The sequence below is a fragment of the Caretta caretta genome, chromosome 2, assembly GCF_965140235.1.
Source record: "Caretta caretta isolate rCarCar2 chromosome 2, rCarCar1.hap1, whole genome shotgun sequence".
Taxonomy (NCBI): Eukaryota; Metazoa; Chordata; order Testudines; family Cheloniidae; genus Caretta; species Caretta caretta.
This window is the reverse complement of record NC_134207.1, coordinates 125,428-145,541: the sequence shown is the minus strand read 5'-3', so window position 1 is coordinate 145,541 and position 20,114 is coordinate 125,428. Positions and strand designations below refer to the sequence as shown.

The 20,114-nt window shown below is 44.3% G+C and overlaps 1 protein-coding gene across 4 annotated transcripts in view; it reads right to left on the bottom strand.

Moving 5' to 3' along the window:
* MAPK15 (mitogen-activated protein kinase 15) overlaps nt 1–20,114 on the bottom strand; it is a 67,614-nt gene that overhangs the window by 27,090 nt on the left and 20,410 nt on the right. For all 4 annotated transcript variants that reach the window (XM_048841902.2, XM_048841900.2, XM_048841901.2 and 1 more), the window contains exons 7-8: nt 16,631–16,770; nt 12,116–12,173 (exon numbers count right to left, since the gene is read on the bottom strand). In XM_048841902.2, the coding sequence (XP_048697859.2) occupies nt 12,116–12,173; nt 16,631–16,770 (198 nt within the window). The remainder of the gene's footprint in view (nt 1–12,115; nt 12,174–16,630; nt 16,771–20,114) is intronic.

Sequence of the window (20,114 nt, the reverse complement as noted above, 5' to 3'; positions counted from 1 at the left end):
ACACACACAAACTCACTCTCCTGCTGGTAATAGCTCATCCAAAGTGACCACTCTCCCTACAATGTGCATGGTAATCAAAGTGGGCCATGTCCAGCACAAATCCAGGCTTTCTCACCCCCCCCCTTTTTTTTCCCAGGGACACACACACACACACACACACACAAACTCACTCTCCTGCTGTGTGTGTGTGTGTGTGTCCCTGGGAAAAAAAAGGGGGGGGGGTGAGAAAGCCTGGATTTGTGCTGGACATGGCCCACCTTGATTACCATGCACATTGTAGGGAGAGTGGTCACTTTGGATGAGCTATTACCAGCAGGAGAGTGAGTTTGTGTGTGTATGGGGGTGGGGGGGGGGTGAGAACCTGAATTTGTGCTGGAAATGGCCCACCTTGATTATCATGCACATTGTAGGGAGAGTGGTCACTTTGGATGAGCTATTACCAGCAGGATAGTGAGTTTGTGTGTGTGTTTTTTGGAGGGGGGTGAGGGGGTGAGAGAACCTGGATTTGTGCAGGAAATGGCCCAACTTGATTATCATGCACATTGTGTAGAGAGTTGTCACTTTGGATGGGCTATTACCAGCAGGAGAGTGAAATTGTGTGTGGGGGGGGGGTGGAGGGTGAGATAACCTGGATTTGTGCTGGAAATGGCCCAACTTGATGATCACTTTAGATAAGCTATTACCAGCAGGATAGTGGGGTGGGAGGAGGTATTGTTTCATATTCTCTGTGTGTATATAAAGTCTGCTGCAGTTTCCGCGGTATGCATCCGATGAAGTGAGCTGTAGCTCACGAAAGCTCATGCTCAAATAAATTGGTTAGTCTCTAAGGTGCCACAAGTACTCCTTTTCTTTTTGCGAATACAGACTAACACGGCTGTTACTCTGAAATCTACTGAGTGTGTTCATCCTATTTGTATGAATGTATCATTCTTGTATCTGAAGCTAGAAATATAAAGTATTACTCTGAAGTTCTATTTTAATTATGCAAAGAGTGGGCCATTAATGATGCCTTGGAATCTTGATGGCTCCCATTAACTAGGACAATTGGTTGTAAATGGCTCTCTTTACTTGTAAGCCTTCCTGTATACGTGGGTGCCAGCCAGTGAGTAATGAAGTCTCACAGTACATGTGAGCATGACACATGATCCTGGAATCCATCTTAAACCTGGTGCTTTTCCATTTAGAAGGAAGGCTGGGAACCCAGAGAGAGAGGATTCCCGCCTTGTGCCAAACATATAATTGAGGGGGGGGGGAGAACAAAACAAAGGGGTTTGCTGGTCATGAGAAATCCCCAAGTTACCACCTGAGTTGGAATTAACAAGAACTGTACTGGGGAAAGGATTGGACCCAGACTAGGAAGAAGTCAAGTCTGTGAAAAAAGCTTATTGGAACATCTCTGAAGGTGAGATTTACCTGTAAGCAGTTTCTTAAATGTATTAGGCTTAGACTTGCGTGTTTTGTTTTATTTTGCTTGGTAACTTACTTTGTTTGGTCTGTTATTACTTGAAACAACTTAAATCCTACTTTTTATACTTAATAAAATCACTTGTTTATTAATTAACCCAAAGTGATAAATACCTGGGGGAGCAAACAGCTGTACATCTCTCTTTCTATCAGTGTTATAGAGGGTGGACAATTAATGAGTTTACCCTGTATAAGCTTTATACAGAGTAAAAAGGATTTATTTGGGTTTGGATCCCATTGGGAGCTGGGTGCTGGAGATAGGTGACTTGCTGAACAGTTTTTGGTTAAAATGTGCAGCTTTAGGGACATGGATCAGACCTAGGTCTGTGTTGTAGCAAACTAGTATGTCTGGCTCAACAAGGCAGGGGTCTGGAGGCCCAAGCTGGCAGTGGAAAACGGGCTCAGAGGTAATTTCATCACATCAGGTGACAGTCCCGGGGAGGTGGGAGGGGGTGTCTCTGTGGCTGAACCCATCAGTGACATCATCTCATGTTCTTCACTCCCCACACAAAAGACTACTCCTGAAACCAGGGAGCTTTGTGAACAAGGGCCGCTAACAGGGAGTTTCGAGAGGGGAGTAGGAAGGGGGCAAGGTACATTTGCCATTCTTAAAACCTTTACACTAAGCTATAATCAAAACTTCTTGATTTAAACAAACCCTATCATTAAGCTTGGTAAGTGTAGGAGAAAATGCAGGCAGAAGCCCAGCAGCAGAGTAAGGGCTATCCTGTTTATTGCACTCAGTATAGCATGTATGATTACCTGCCCTGTGGGTGAGTAGCATACGTTTGCATTCGGTGCAAGGAGCTCCTGCCCCTCAGAGACCGTTTACAGGCTTTGGAGGCTAGGATGGCGGAGCTGGAGGAGCTAAGGGAGGCAGAGAGGTATGTTGATGAGGCTTTCCAGGACACTGTAGATTTGTCCCACCTCCGATCAGACAGCCCCTATGCTGTTAAGGAGGATGAAAGGCCCAGAGGAGAGCAGGCAACAGGAACAGAAGGAAACCTTGCCATAGTTGGGACCCTCCTTCCAGATGATGTTGGGGTACCTCTCGCACTGAGGTTACCTCTCGGGGGGAAGGAACTCCATTCATTAGGAAAAGGCAGGTGTTAATAATGGGAGATTCGATCATTAGAAACAGATAGCTGGGTTTGTGATGACCAGGAGAACCTTATGGTGACTTGCCAGCCTGGTGTGAAGGTTACGGATCTCTCAAGGCATATAGATAGACTTATGTCTAGTGCTGGGGAGGAGCTGGTGGTCGTGGTACATGACATAGAATCATAGAATATCAGGGTTGGAAGGGACCGTAGGAGGTCATCTAGTCCAACCCCCTGCTCAAAGCAGGACCAATCCCCATCTAAATCATCCCAGCCAAGGCTTTGTCAAGCCTGACCTTAAAAATATCTAAGGAAGGAGATTCCACCACCTCCCAAGGTAACGCATTTCAGTGTTTCACCACCCTCCTAGTGAAAAAGTTTTTCCTAATATCCAACCTAAACCTCCCCCACGGCAACTTGAGACCATTACGCCTCATTCTGTCATCAGCTACCACTGAGAACAGTCTAGAGCCATCCTCTTTGGAACCCCCTTTCAGATAGTTGAAAGCAGCTATCAAATCCCCCCTCATTCTTCTCTTCCGCAGACTAAACAATCCCAGTTCCCTCAGCCTCTCCTCATAACTCATGTGTTCCAGTCCCCTAATCATTTTTGTTGCACTCCACTGGATGTTTTCCAATTCTTCCACATCCTTCATGTAGTGTGGGGCCCAAAACTGGACACAGTACTCCAGATGAGGCCTCACCAATGTCGAATAGAGGGGAATGATCACGTCCCTCGATCTGCTGGCAATGCCCCTACCTATACATGCCAAGAAGGCCAATGGCATTTTGGGAACAAGGGCACACGGTTGACTGATATCCAGCTTCTCGTCCACTGTAACCCCTAGGTCCTTTTCTGCAGAACTGCTGCCGAGCCATTTGGTCCCTAGTCTGTAGCGGTGCTTGCGATTCTTCTGTCCTAAGTGCAGGACTCTTTACTTGTCCTTGTTGAACCTCATCAGATTTCTTTTGGCCCAGTCCTCTAATTTGTCTAGGGCCCTCTGTATTCTATCCCTACCCTCCAGCATAGGGAAGGGTAGGAGAGACATCCTGGAGGCCAAATTTAGGCTGCTAGGAAAGAGACTGAAATCCAGGAGCTCTATAGTGGCATTCTTAGAAATGCTACCAGTTCCACGTACAGGGCCAGGTAGGCAGGCAGAGCTTCGGAGTCTCTATGCGTGGATGAGACGATGGTGTAGACAGGAAAAGTTTAGATTTATTAGGAACTGGGGAAACTTTTGGAATGGGGGAGCTTATACAGGAAGGATGGGCTCCACCTAAACCAAAGTGGATCCAGACTGCTGGCACTTCACATTAAAAAAGTTGCAGAGCAGTTTTTAAACTAAGAGATGGGGGAAAGCTGATTGCTGCAGAGGAGCATGTGGATCGGACAGAGACTTCTCTTAGAGGAGAGTATATTGATAGAGATTCTCTAGGTTTTAGGAAGAAGGAGGGGGATGAAAGAGGACAAAGTATGGGCCAGATCAGACAAACATTCACATAAAGAATCTGACACATCAGAAAAGGGCAGACAAACAGTGATAAGTTTTTTAAAGTGCTTGTACACAAATGCTAGAAGTCTAAATAATAAGATGGGTTAACACGAGGCACTCTAGTTCAAGGAGGATATTGATATAATAGGCATCACAGAAACCTGGTGGAGTGAGGACAATCAATCAATGGGACACAATCATTCCAGGGTACAAGATATATCAGAAGGACAGAACAGGTCATGCTTGGGGCAGAAAAGTGGCACTATATGTGAAAGAAAATGTAGACTCAAGTGAAATAAAAATCTTAAATGAATCCACATGTTCTATAGAATCTCTATGGATAGTAATTCCATGCTCTAATAGATCCCTACTGTTCTATTCTTAAGGACCACCTGACCAGGACAGTGAAAGTGACGATGAAATGCTAAGGGAGATTAGAGAGGTTATCAAAATAAAGAACTCAATAATAGTGGGGGATTTCAATTATCCCCATACCGACTGGGTACACGTCACCTCAGGACAAAATGCAGAGACAAAATTTCTCGATACTTTAAATGACTGCTTCTTGGAGCAGCTGGTACAGGAACCCACAAGGGGAGAGGCAACTCTCGATCTAGTCCTGAGTGGGGCGCAGAATCTGGTCAAAGAGGTAACTATAACAGGACCGCTTGGAAATAGTGACCATAATATAACAACATTTAACATTCCTGTGGTGGGAAGAACACTTCAACAGCCCAACACTGTGGCATTTAATTTCAGAAAGAGGAACTATGCAGAAGTGAGGAGGTTAGTTAAACAGAAATTAAAAGGTACAGTGACTAGAGTGAAATCCCTGCAAGCTGCATGGACACTTTTCAAAGACACCATAATAGAGGCCTAACTTAAATGTATACCCCAAATTAAAAAACACAGTAAATGAATTAAAAAAGAGCCACCGTGGCTTAACAACCATGTAAAAGAAGCAGTGAGAGATTAAAAGGCATCTTTTAAAAGTGGAAGTCAAGTCCTAGTGAAGTAAATAGAAAGGAGCATAAACACTGCCAAATTAAATGTAAAAATGTAATAAGAAAAGCCAAAAAGGAGTTTGAAGAACAGCTAGCCAAAAATTCAGAAGGTAATAACAAAATGTTTTTTAAGTACACCAGAAGCAGGAAGCCTGCTAACCAACCAGTGGGGCCCCTAGACGATCGAGATACAAAAGGAGCACTTAAAGACAATAAAGTCATTGAGGAGAAACTAAATTAATTCTTTGCTTCTGTCATAAATATAAAGGGAAGGGTAAACCCCTTTGAAATCCCTCCTGGCCAGGGGAAAGCTCCTCTCACCTGTAAAGGGTTAAGAAGCTAAAGGTAACCTCGCTGGCACCTGACCAAAATGACCAATGAGGAGACAAGATACTTTCAAAAGCTGGGAGGAGGGAGAGAAACAAAGGGTCTGTGTCTGTCTGTATGCTGGGTCTTTGCCGGGGATAGACCAGGAATGGAATCTTAGAACTTTTAGTAAGTAATCTAGCTAGGTATGTGTTCATAGAATCATAGAATATAAGGGTTGGAAGGGACCCCAGAAGGTCATCTAGTCCAACCCCCTGCTCAAAGCAGGACCAATTCCCAGTTAAATCATTAGATTATGTTAGATTATGATTTCTTTAAATGGCTGAGAAAAGAATTGTGCTGAATAGAATAACTATTTCTGTCTGTGTATCTTTTTTGTAACTTAAGGTTTTGCCTAGAGGGGTTCTCTATGTTTTTGAATCTAATTACCCTGTAAGATATCTACCATCCTGATTTTACAGGGGGGATTTCTTTATTTCTATTTACTTCTATTTTTTATTAAAAGTCTTCTTGTAAAAAACTGAATGCTTTTTCATTGTTCTCAGATCCAAGGGTTCGGGTCTGTGGTCACCTATGCAAATTGGTGAGGCTTTTTATCCAACATTTCCCAGGAAAGGGGGGGTGCAAGTGTTGGGAGGATTGTTCATTGTTCTTAAGATCCAAGGGTCTGGGTCTGTAGTCACCTAGGCAAATTGGTGAGGCTTTTTACCAAACCTTGTCCAGGAAGTGGGGTGCAAGGTTTTGGGAAGTATTTTGGGGGGAAGGACGCATCCAAACAGCTCTTCCCCAGTAACCAGTATTAGTTTGGTGGTGGTAGCAGCCAGTCCAAGGACAACGGGTGGAATATTTTGTACCTTGGGGAAGTTTTGACCTAAGCTGGTAAAGATAAGCTTAGGAGGTTTTTCATGCAGGTCCCCACATCTGTACCCTAGAGTTCAGAGTGGGGGAGGAACCTTGACAGCTTCAGTCTTCACGGCTGAGGATGTTAGGGAGATTCCCAAACCTGAGTCATCCTTTGTCGGTGACAGATCTGAGGAATTCTCACAGATCGAAGTGCCATTAGAGGAGGTTTTGGAATTAATTGAGAAACTTAACAGTAACAAGTCACCAGGACCAGATGGCATTCACCCAAGAGTTCTGAAAGAACTCAAATGTGAAATTTCAGAACTATTAACTATGGTTTGTATCCTGTCCTTTAAATCAGCTACTGTACCCAATGACTGGAAGATAGCTAATGTAATGCCAATATTTTAAGAATGGCTCTAGAGGTGATCCTGGCAATTACAGACCAGTAAGTCTAATGTCAGTACCGAGCAAATCAGTTGAAACAATAGTAAAGAATAAAATGGTCAGACACATAGAAGAACATAAATTGTTGCGCAAAAGTCAACATGGTTTCTGTAAAGGGAGATCATGTCTTACTAATCTATTACAGTTCTTTGAGGGAGTCAACAAACATGTGGACAAGGGGATCCTGTGGACATAGTGTACTTAGATTTCCAGAAAGCCTTTGACAAGGTCCCTCACCAAAGGCTCTTGGGATAAGAGGGAAGATCCTTTCATGGATTGAGAACTGGTTAAAAGACAGGGAACAAAGGGTAGGAATAAATGGTAAATTTTCAGAATGGAGAGGGGTAACTAGTGGTGGTTCCCCAAGGGTCAGTCCTAGGACCAATCCTATTCAACTTATTCATAAATGATCTGGAGAAGGGGTAAACAGTGAGGTGGAAAAGTTTGCAGATGATACTAAACTGCTCAAGATAGTTACGACCAAAGCAGACTGTGAAGAACTTCAAAAAGATCTCACAAAACTAAGTGATTGGGCAAACAAAATGGCAAATGAAATTTAATGTGGATAAATGTAGAGTAATGTACATTGGAAAAAACCACCCCAATTATACATACAATATGATGGGGGCTAATTTAGCTACAACTAATCAGGAGAAAGATCTTGGGAGTCATCGTGGATAGTTCTCTGAAGACATCCACGCAGTGTGCAGTGGCAGTCAAAAAAGCAAATGGGATGTTAGGAATCATTAAAAAAGGGATAGAGAATAAGACGGAGAATATATTATTGCCCTTATATAAATCCATGGTACGCCTACATCTTGAATACTGCGTACAGATGTGGTCCCCTCATCTCAAAAGAGATATACTGGCATTAGAAAAGTTTCAGAAAAGGGCAACTAAAATGATTAGGGGTTTGGAACAGGTCCCATATGAGGAGAGATTAAAGAGGCTAGAACTTTTCAGCTTGGAAAAGAGAAGACTAAGGGGGGGGATATAATAGAGGTCTATAAAATCATGAGTGGTGTGGAGAAAGTGAATAAGGGAAAATTATTTACTTGTTCCCATAATATAAGAACTAGGGGCCACCAAGTGAAATTAATGGGTAGCAGGTTTAAAACAAATAAAAGGAAGTTCTTCTTCATTCAGCGCACAGTCAACCTATGGAACTCCTTGCCTGAGGAGGTTGTGATGGCGAGGACTATAATAGGGTTTAAAAGAGAGCCTCCATGAATTTATCCAGTTAAGTCCATTAATGGCTATTAGCCAGGATGGGTAAGGAATGGTGTCCCTAGCCTCTGTTTGTCAGAGGGTGGAGATGGATGGCAGGAGAGAGATCACTTGATCATTACCTGTTAGGTTCATTCCCTCTGGGGCACCTGGCATTGGCCACTGTCGGTAGACAGGATACTTGGCTGGATGGACCTTTGGTCTGACCCAGTATGGCTGTTCTTATGTTTCTTATGTTCTTAAACACCTGAGGAACAAAGACTGAACTGGGGGAAGTGCTGGATCCAGGCTAAAGGGATTTCTAGCCTGTGAATGAGACACCTGGGGATTCCAAGCTGTAAAGTAAGTGCAGCTTGCCCCTTAAAAATCTACAGCCTGCTTGTATCATCTCTTAGGGTGAGAATCTGCTATTCATAGCCAGTCTATTTAGTATATTAAGCTTAGTTTGTGGGGGGGAGGGATAGCACAGTGGTTTGAGCATTGGCCTGCTAAACCCAGGGTTGTGAGTTCAATCCTTGAGGGGGCCATTTAGGGATCTGGCGCAAAAATTGGGGATTGGTCCTGCTTTGAGCAGGGGGTTGGACTAGATGACCTCCTGAGGTCCCTTCCAACCCTGATATTCTGTGATTCCTGAGTAATCTGCTTTGATCTAAGAAAAGGAGTACTTGTGGCACCTTAGAGACTAACCAATTTATTTGAGCATGAGCTTTCGTGAGCTACAGCTCACTTCAAAGCTCATGCTCAAATAAATTGGTTAGTCTCTAAGGTGCCACAAGTACTCCTTTTCTTTTTGCAAATACAAACTAACACGGCTGTTCCTCTGAAATCTGCTTTGATCTGTTTACTATCACTTATAATCTACCTTGTGTTTATCTAATACACTTGTTTTTGTTTATCTAAACCAGGGGTGGGCAAAACTACGGCCTGCAGGCCAGATCCAGCCCATGGGATTGCACCTCGTGAAGCTGCAGGCCCTGCACCGCTTTCAGAAGTGGCTGGCACCACATCCCTGGGGGATGGAGGGGCGGGGGGTGTGCCAGAGGCCTCCGTGCATTGCCCTTGCCTCCAGGCACCGCCCCCTGCAGCTCCCATTGGCTGTGAAGGGGGAACTGCGGCCAATGGGAGCTTTGGGGGAGGTATCTGGAGGCGTGGCAAGGGCAGCGCATGGAGCCCTGTGTCTCCGCTCCCTCAGGGGCTGCACAGGGACGTGGTTCCGTCCGGTTCCCGGAGCGGTGCGGGGCCAGGGCAGGCATGGAGCCTGCCCTGTCCCCGGTGTGCAACACTGCCACCCCGGAGCTGCTTTAGGTAAGTGGTGCTGGGCCGGACCCCGAACCCCTCCTACACCCCACCCCCCAAACTCCCTGCCCTAAGCCCCCAGCACCCCTCCTGCACCCCAACCCCCCTGCCGCACCCCAACCCTCTGCCCTGAGCCCCCAGCTGCACCCCAACTCCCTGCCATACCCCACACCCTTCCTGCACCCCAACCCCCTTCCCTGAGCCCCCTTATACACCTTGCACCTCTCCTCTCCCCCAATCTCTGGCCCTGAATCCATTCCTGCACACCGCACTCCCTCCCACACCCCAACCCCCTGCCCCACATATAATTTCCCGACCCAGATGCGGCCCTCAGCCCAAAAAGTTTTCCCACCCCGATCTAAACCAGTGAGTTGGAGTGACGTGTATGGGAATCTTAGTTCAAGGGGCAAAGGCTGTTGCATATTCTTCTCCACGTTGGGGGAAGGGGTGAATTTTATGAGCTTATGCTGTACAGTTCCCTGTGCAGCACAAGATGGTATAATTTTGGGTTTATACTCCAGTGTGGGGGGGAGAAGGGGGGTAGAGAAGAAGGAGATGAGTCTGGAAAGCTGGGAAATTGGCTGCTGTCTGCTGCATGTATTTGAGTAGCTTCCGTGAAGCTGCTCTCTCAGGTAGCTCAGTTTGGGTGTGTGGTGCCACCTGCTGTCGTGTTGGGTGATAACACGGCCTGGGTTAGGCTGGCTGTGTCCCCAACCAGGGTGAGTAGGGCCAACCCAACTGAGTGATTAGAGGGGCCCCACAGTGCCCACAACTCCGAGACTGCACCCCGGGGTGACAACCAATCACACCCCATTATTATCCATCAGCACTTGTTGTGTTAAGGAGGTTCTGAAGCTTCAACCCCCACCCAAAGAATCAGTCAGGAAGGGCAAGGACAGACCTAAAAAGTTGCAATTCTCCAACAACAAAAATTCAGAAAACTGACTCCAACGAGAAACTGCAGAATTGGAATTAATTTGCAAACTGGACACCACTAAATTAGGCTTGAATAAAGACTGGGAGTGGATGGGTCATTACACAAAGTAAAAACTATTTCCCCATGCTAATTTTTCCCCTACTGTTACTCACACCTTCTTGTCAACTGTTTGAAATGGGCCATCCTGATTATCACTACTAACATTTTTTTTCCTCCTGCTGATAATAGCCCACCTTAATTGATTAGTCTTGTTACAGTTGGTATGGCAACACCCATTTTTTCCATATATATCTTCCTACTGTATTTTCCACTGCATGCAACCGATGAAGTGGGTTTTAGCCCATGAAAGCTTATGCCCGAATAAATTTGTTAGTCTCTAAGGTGCCACAAGTACTCCTAGTTTTTTTTTCTCCCATTAAGGTATCGCAAAGGGCTGTGAACAGAAGGGGAAAAGCCTAAAGACCAAGGAAGGGATACTTGTAGTCACTTGTTTTAGACTAAGTAACATATGATGGGCTGTTGGTACAAATACATAGTGTTGAGGAAAAAGTGTTGAAACAAAAAGTTAAAGCTAAAATTACACTTTTGTCAGATAAAACTAAACAGTGTCACATTATAACAAAAACAAAAGTGTATCAACTCATCCTATAAAAAGTGTAGCCACCAAAATATTCTTAAATAAGAGGAAGCCATTTGCACCTCTCTCAAAAAAGGAGAAAGAGAAGGAAAATGGAATGTAAGTGTGAGGTTAAGATTAACAGGTTTAAATCCAGATACGGGACTAGCCAGTGTGTAGTTACAAAAAATATTCAGGGAAAGCACCAAGATGGAAGTTAAAAAGTTCTTCTGAGACATTGGTCAGCAGAAGCTGAGGACTGACAATTCAATATTTTAGTGCGAGGCAGAATTACCCCCAGGTCAAAGAACATCTCTACCTAAAAGAGAATTGTTTAGGATATAAAAAGCTGTTCACCAGCTCCTGCAGAGAATTGAATCCAAAGTAGACTAGCCAGGCACCTAGTACCCAAAACTAGTCCATGGGAGAAGAACTGTGTCAAGGCAAACTAAAGAATTGTAAGATCCCATCTTACCCATCTGGAGATGTAACTACACCCAGACAGAAATTAAGCATTACTCCACACTAGTATTAAAAGCCTAAATGGAACAACATCTAAGATTGTATATGTTACATGATTTTTAGCCAGATTTAAGGTAGACTAAGTTATCTGAAAACCCCTGCAGTTTGAAGAAAAAACAATTTCTAATAAGTAACTTTAAAGTTTTAGCACCTTTCTTAAAACAAATACAATAATAATAAATGTTTGCCTAAGGTAAACCTGTTCCTGTAACTAAAATGAATGCAAGGTAAAACTCCCCATAATGTGCACTTTGGTTGGTTTTACAGTGCAATGTATGAGCTAACAGAAGTGCACTGTGGTGTTGTAATGTGACCTGCATTTTTATTGATTGTTTTTAATAAGTAGTAATAAAAGTGGAATTTTGCTTACTACAGGGGTGGAGTCCTGAATCCTCTGTCTTAAGCTATACAGAATTTTTAACGTGGGCTCTAAGAAAAATCAGGTTTCTAATAAAAATACATAAAGAAACTTTTCATAAATTTGAAATAAAAAAACAACAACATAGTAGAGAGAACCAGCTATCCTCGACTTCATAATCTCAAGAGTATAACCAGCACAAAGAATAAAAGGGAACGTTCTACTTTTGACAACATCACAACATAAAAGCCTGGAATTTGGGGCATGGAAAGTAAAAAGCTGTCAGGTCAACTTTAATATTGGTCCTGAATGATGAGCGGTCACTGGTTTTTGTTTCAGTTGTTTCTATCTAATGTCACTGCCTTGAGGATGAATAAGTGAGTCTGTAGACAGAGATCCCTGCCAGCTGGTTGCTGAGCTTATTCCCACATTATATCAATATCTGTTGGTTTCTGCTAGTGACACAACGTAAAAGGCTTACCTGGAACTTATGCGGTTAATAACAGAGGCTCTGTAGTCCGAATGGATAGCTAAAATATCTGCAACAGAAAACAGATTTCATGAACGCCATGGGCAGGATTTCAAGAGCCATGCAGTTTGTGACTCGAAACTTTGAATTTGAACCTAAGGAGTTAATTTTGGTAGAGAAGATTCAATAATATTTTACCCATCTCTAAGGTTTTCCAAGAGAGAATCTCAATTGCTTTACATACATTAAATGAACACAGCACCTTATGAGGTATTATAAGCAAGAGTCCCATTTAACAGATGGCAATTGAGAGACAGAGATTCCTGTACACCATAGCAGGTACTCTAGAGATAGTAAGTGGAAGAGCAGGGTTTATAATCCTGGAATTTCTGCATGCGGGAGAATATTTCTGATAGTAGAGGACTGTTTGTCTGATAGATTAAAGACATAATAAGATTGCAAATTGAAGCTAGATTAATTCAGATTAGAAATAAGACTAATTCAGACTGATTTTTAACAGCGGCTTGTCTATATGAACAGTTAGTGCATGGCTAGCTGGGGTGTAAGTCTATAGTGCCCGGCAGGCTACTGTGCTAACTCGCTGTATGGAACCAACTGCTTTGCACTAGAAGTGCCATAGTCCACTTTGATTTATTTCACTTTGAAACGGGAGTAGTTCAAAATGCACCATGGAACTTTTAATGTGTTGTAGCAGGATCCACACAGCCAGTTAATACATGGCACACTATTGTGCTATAAATTTACTAATGTTCACATAGACAATCCCCAGTGAGTGTAATTAACCACTGGAACAATTTGCCAAAAGATGAGGTCAAGTCACCATCACTTGGAAATCTTTAAATCAAGACTGGATCTCTCTCTAGAAAACCATGCTCTAGCTCAACCATAACATATGGGCTTGATGCAAGAATTCTTGGGTGAAATTCTATAGCCTGTGTTATGCAAACAGTCAGCTTAGATGAGTGGTTCTCAACCAGCGGCCCAATCAGCACACAGCTGTGGCTCATGTGACATCCTCAGGGCCATACAGGTTGTGTGCGTGTGTCTGTGTGTGTGGAGAGAGAGAGCGCGCGAGTGCGCGCGCGCATGGATGCAGCCCACAATGGTAATAAGTTGAGAACCACTGGCTTAGATGATCATAATAATTCATTCTGGCCTTAAAAAAAAAAAAAAAAGCCATCTATGAATTTCAGGCTCCAAGTTTGTGTTCAGGTGACCAGGTCAGGAAGCCTGACTGACTTATAGAATCATAGAATATAAGGGTTGGAAGGGACCCCAGAAGGTCATCTAGTCCAACCCCCTGCTCGAAGCAGGACCAATTCCCAGTTAAATCATCCCAGCCAGGGCTTTGTCAAGCCTGACCTTAAAAACCTCTAAGGAAGGAGATTCTACCACCTCCCTAGGTAACGCATTCCAGTGTTTCACCACCCTCTTAGTGAAAAAGTTTTTCCTAATATCCAATCTAAATCTCCCCCACTGCAGCTTGAGACCATTACTCCTCGTTCTGTCATCTGCTACCATTGAGAACAGTCTAGAGCCATCCTCTTTGGAACCCCCTTTCAGGTAGTTGAAAGCAGCTATCAAATCCCCCCTCATTCTTCTCTTCTGCAGGCTAAACAATCCCAGCTCCCTCAGCCTCTCCTCATAACTCATGTGTTCCAGACCCCTAATCATTTTTGTTGCCCTTCGCTGGACTCTCTCCAATTTATCCACATCCTTCTTGAAGTGTGGGGCCCAAAACTGGACACAGTACTCCAGATGAGGCCTCACCAATGTCGAATAGAGGGGAACGATCACGTCCCTCGATCTGCTCGCTATGCCCCTACTTATACATCCCAAAATGCCATTGGCCTTCTTGGCAACAAGGGCACACTGCTGACTCATATCCAGCTTCTCGTCCACTGTCACCCCTAGGTCCTTTTCCGCAGAACTGCTGCCGAGCCATTCGGTCCCTAGTCTGTAGCTGTGCATTGGGTTCTTCCGTCCTAAGTGCAGGACCCTGCACTTATCCTTATTGAACCTCATCAGATTTCTTTTGGCCCAATCCTCCAATTTGTCTAGGTCCTTCTGTATCCTATCCCTCCCCTCCAGCGTATCTACCACTCCTCCCAGTTTAGTATCATCCGCAAATTTGCTGAGAGTGCAATCCACACCATCCTCCAGATCATTTATGAAGATATTGAACAAAACTGGCCCCAGGACCGACCCTTGGGGCACTCCACTTGATACCGGCTGCCAACTAGACATGGAGCCATTGATAACTACCCGTTGAGCCCGACAATCTAGCCAACTTTCTATCCACCTTATAGTCCATTCATCCAGCCCATACTTCCTTAACTTGCTGACAAGAATACTGTGGGAGACCGTGTCAAAAGCTTTGCTAAAGTCAAGAAACAATACATCCACTGCTTTCCCTTCATCCACAGAACCAGTAATCTCATCATAGAAGGCGATTAGATTAGTCAGGCATGACCTTCCCTTGGTGAATCCATGCTGGCTGTTCCTGATCACTTTCCTCTCATGCAAGTGCTTCAGGATTGATTCTTTGAGGACCTGCTCCATGATTTTTCCAGGGACTGAAGTGAGGCTGACTGGCCTGTAGTTCCCAGGATCCTCCTTCTTCCCTTTTTTAAAGATTGGCACTACATTAGCCTTTTTCCAGTCATCCGGGACTTCCCCGGTTCGCCACGAGTTTTCAAAGATAATGGCCAATGGCTCTGCAATCACAGCCGCCAGTTCCTTCAGCACTCTCGGATGCAACTCGTCCGGCCCCATGGACTTGTGCACGTCCAGCTTTTCTAAATAGTCCCTAACCACCTCTATCTCCACAGAGGGCTGTCCATCTCTTCCCCATTTTGTGATGCCCAGCGTAGCAGTCTGGGAGCTGACCTTGTTAGTGAAAACAGAGGCAAAAAAAGCATTGAGTACATTAGCTTTTTCCACATCCTCTGTCACTAGTTTGCCTCCCTCATTCAGTAAGGGGCCCACACATTCCTTGGCTTTCTTCTTGTTGCCAACATACCTGAAGAAACCCTTCTTGTTACTCTTGACATCTCTGGCTAGCTGCAGCTCCAGGTGCGATTTGGCCCTCCTGATAACATTTCTACATGCCCGAGCAATATTTTTATACTCTTCCCTGGTCATATGTCCAACCTTCCACTTCTTGTAAGCTTCTTTTTTATGTTTAAGATCCGCTAAGATTTCACCATTAAGCCAAGCTGGTCGCCTGCCATATTTACTATTCTTTCGACTCATTGGGATGGTTTGTCCCTGTAACCTCAACAGGGATTCCTTGAAATACAGCCAGCTCTCCTGGACTCCTTTCCCCTTCAAGTTAGTCCCCCAGGGGATCCTGGCCATCCGTTCCCTGAGGGAGTCGAAGTCTGCTTTCCTGAAGTCCAGGGTCCGTATCGTGCTGCTTACCTTTCTTCCCTGTGTCAGGATCCTGAACTCAACCAACTCATGGTCACTGCCTCCCAGATTCCCATCCACTTTTGCTTCCCCCACTAATTCTACCCGGTTTGTGAGCAGCAGGTCAAGAAAAGCGCCCCCCCCTAGTTGGCTCCTCTAGCACTTGCGCCAGGAAATTGTCCCCTACGCTTTCCAAAAACTTCCTGGATTGTCTATGCACCGCTGTATTGCTCTCCCAGCAGATATCAGGAAAATTAAAGTCACCCATGAGAATCAGGGCATGCGATCCAGTAGCTTCCGTGAGCTGCTGGAAGAAAGCCTCATCTACCTCATCCCACTTATTACATCAATCACCTTAATATATGTTACTGTCATCAACCACCTCCATGCATGCTAGAAGCAGTATGTTATCTATGTCATCTGATCACGGTGACAAAATGGCCAATGTTGGTATTGTGGGTCCTGTGCTTTTCTTGGCGGGTACCTAGGACACCACTCTTTGCCCCTGCTCTTGAAGCGCTGAGGGCCCCGTTAGTGGCCCAGGAAGGTGGTAGAGGAGGGAAGTGTCTGGGTTTGTTCCTCACTCTGAGCCCCAGCCCCTCTCAACCCCTGCAGGCTTCTTACCTTCTTCCCCCTTGGGTAGGTTTACCCTCTATCCGAGACACTGGGGGAGGGAGTCTCCCTGCCGTGCTGGGGCAGGGTCTCCCTTCCTCTGGTCTTTCAATTCTCAGCAACACAACTCCAAACTCCAGTCCTCTCTCCTTCTTCACACCACCCTCTCTGCCTGAAGCAGGGGTTTTTTTATTAGGTTCCTGACAGGGCCTTAATTGACTACAGGTGCTCCAATTAACCTGTAGTAGCCTTCCCTAGTCTACAGGGAACCATGCTTTAATTACCCCAAGGCTTATATATGTCCCCTCTCCCACTGCTCCCTGGCCCTGCTGTATCACATCACTTAAGGTTTTATTTTCCATGCTGTTCCCAACATTCCACCACTCAGTCTTCTGAGTTCCTGGGAGAGAGCAAGAATGCCAATTATGAGTCATTCTCTTAGCAATTGGGCTGCTAATACTTCCCTTCATGGAAAAGTCTCACCTTCCTGGGATGGGGCAGGAATGACACTCAAGATCTGCTCTATCTGATTCACTGTGGATGTTCCAGGAAAAAGAGGTTTTCCAAGCAGCATCTCCCCCAGAATACAGCCAATACTCCACATGTCCACGCCCTTTGTGTAGCTACAAGAAAGAACAGACTTATCAGGACACGCCAATATGCTTTTGTAACGCTAACAATATGCTTCTGTAACCGTGAGACCCCCTTCTATTTCTGACCATCCTGCAAGGAAAAAACAAACATGTCTAATAGCCCCACAGGAGATGTGTTGATGGGTTGTTGCTATCAGGGAAGCCAAAGAAAATATGGAGGTGGCAATCACCTGAGGGATTTCTTGTCAAGGCCTATTTGAAATAAGCAGTCAGAGGAAGTTCATTACACAATTAAAGATGAAGATGGTAATTAGATAATAAAAATCTGGGGTACTCATATGACTAAAAATCAAGACACAAGCTGATTTCTGGGAACTGACATGGTGTGGTCAATGACGAAACCCCTTGGGATCTTAGATATCCAGAAATCAGTTAAAATTACTTAAGCAGAGTCAATGGGAAATAATGCAGAGAATGATATAAAAGTTTGTCAACATTCAAACTCTTTAACCCAATATATATGTTTAAATAATTAAACTACTAATAAAAAGTAAACCAAATATTAAAAGAACGAACCACTTGAAGAGTGGCTAAACAAATCTTTCCAGTCAAATATAATAGCCTTTTTAGGTTGTTGCTATAATTAAAAAAATAGTGGATAAAGGGAATGCAGTGGATGTGATAGTATCAAATGCTGTATTAAAATCTAAAACTATGTCTCATGAAATCTAACTGCAATAATTAATTCAAATTGGCAGGGATATCATGCCTCCACACAGATTAAAAGTTGGCTTGCAGAAGTGTTATTATGTATGACAACATATCAAGTTTTGGGGACTCACATGGGTTGGTGGTAAGTCTAGTGCAAATTTAAATTACATACATAGATCACTGACATCAAGTGATCCAGATCGCTTTGTAAGCGGAACGCAAGCAAACCATTTGCATTTTAATATGGCCAAGTGTAAATGTATACATCTGAGAACAAGACGAGGGACTCTATCATGGGAAGCAGACTCTGAAAAGGACTTGGGGGTCATGGTGGATAATCAACTGAACATAAGCCCCCAATGTGACAAAACAAGGAGTAATGGTCTCAAGTTGCAGTGGGGGAGATTTAGGTTGGATATTAGGAAAAACATTTTCATTAGGAGCATGGTGAAACACTGGAATGCGTTACCTAGGGAAGGGGTGGAATCTCCTTCCTTAGAAGTTTTTAAGGTCAGACTCGACAAAGCCCTGGCTGGGATGATTTAATTGGGGATCAGTCCTGCTTTGAGCAGGGGGTTGGACTAGATGACCTCCTGAGGTCCCTTCCAACCCTGATATTTTATGATTCTATGTGACTGTATGATTTAAAGGGCTTATACAATCCTTGGACACAGGGGACTCTTGAGTAGGAATAGAAAGGTTATTTCTCCTATGTATTTGGCACTGGTACAACCACTGCTGGAATACTGGGTCCAGTTCTGGTGTCCAAAATTCAAGAAGGATGATGATGATTTGGAGAGGTTCAGAGGAGAGCCACAATAATGATTAAAGGGTTGGAAAACATGGCTTATAGCAATAGAATCAAGGAGTTCAATCTATTTAGTTTAACTAAGAGAAGGTTAAGGTGTGAGTTGATCACAGTCTGTAAATACCTACATGGGGAACAAATATTTGATGATGGACTACTGAATCTAGCAAACAAAGATGTAACAAGATCATAGAATCATAGAATATAAGGGTTGGAAGGGACCCCAGAAGGTCATCTAGTCCAACCCCCTGCTCAAAGCAGGACCAATTCCCAGTTAAATCATCCCAGCCAGGGCTTTGTCAAGCCTGACCTTAAAAACCTCTAAGGAAGGAGATTCTACCACCTCCCTAGGTAACGCATTCCAGTGTTTCACTACCCTCTTAGTGAAAAAGTTTTTCCTAATATCCAATCTAAACCTCCCCCACTGTAACTTGAGACCATTACTCCTCGTTCTGTCATCTGATACCATTGAGAACAGTCTAGAGCCATCCTCTTTGGAACCCCCTTTCAGGTAGTTGAAAACAGCTATCAAATCCCCCCTCATTCTTCTCTTCTGCAGGCTAAACAATCCCAGCTCCCTCAGCCTCTCCTCATAACTCATATGTTCCAGACCCCTAATCATTTTTGTTGCCCTTCGCTGGACTCTCTCCAATTTATCCACATACTTCTTGAAGTGTGGGGCCCAAAACTGGACACAGTACTCCAGATGAGGCCTCACCAATGTCGAATAGAGGGGAACGATCACGTCCCTCGATCTGCTCGCTATGCCCCTACTTATACATCCCAAAATGCCATTGGCCTTCTTGGCAACAAGGGCACACTGCTGACTCATATCCAGCTTCTCGTCCACTGTCACCCCTAGGTCCTTTTCCGCAGAACTGCTGCCTAGACATTCGGTCCCTAGTCTGTAGCTGTGCATTGGGTTCTTCCGTCCTAAGTGCAGGACCCTGCACTTATCCTTATTGAACCTCATCAGATTTCTTTTGGCCCAATCCTCCAATTTGTCTAGGTCCTTCTGTATCCTATCCCTCCCCTCCAGCGTATCTACCACTCCTCCCAGTTTAGTATCATCCGCAAATTTGCTGAGAGTGCAATCCACACCATCCTCCAGATCATTTATGAAGATATTGAACAAAACCGGCCCCAGGACCGACCCTTGGGGCACACCACTTGATACCGGCTGCCAACTAGACATGGAGCCATTGATCACTACCCGTTGAGCCCGACAATCTAGCCAGCTTTCTACCCACCTTGTAGTGCATTCATCCAGCCCATACTTCCTTAACTTGCTGACAAGAATACTGTGGGAGACCGTGTCAAAAGCTTTGCTAAAGTCAAGAAACAATACATCCACTGCTTTCCCTTCATCCACAGAACCAGTAATCTCATCATAGAAGGCGATTAGATTAGTCAGGCATGACCTTCCCTTGGTGAATCCATGCTGGCTGTTCCTGATCACTTTCCTCTCATGTAAGTGCTTCAGGATTGATTCTTTGAGATCCAATGGTAGGAAGTTGAAGCTAAACGAATTCAGACTGGAAATGAGGTGTCAATTTTTAACAGTGAGGGTAATCAACAATTGGAAAATTTACCAAAGGTTGCGGTGAATTCTCCATCACTAGTGCTTTTTACATCAAGATTGGATTTTTTTTTTAAAGATATGCTGTAGCTCAAACAGGAGTTATTTTAGGAAGTTCTTTTGTCTGTAAAAAGAAAAGGAGTACTTGTGGCACCTTAGAGACTAACCAACTAACTAACTGTCTGTGTTATACAGGAAGTCAGACTAGATGATCCACATCATCCTTTCTGGCATTGGAATCTATGACTATGAATTAATCCCATGGAAGAGGGTGTT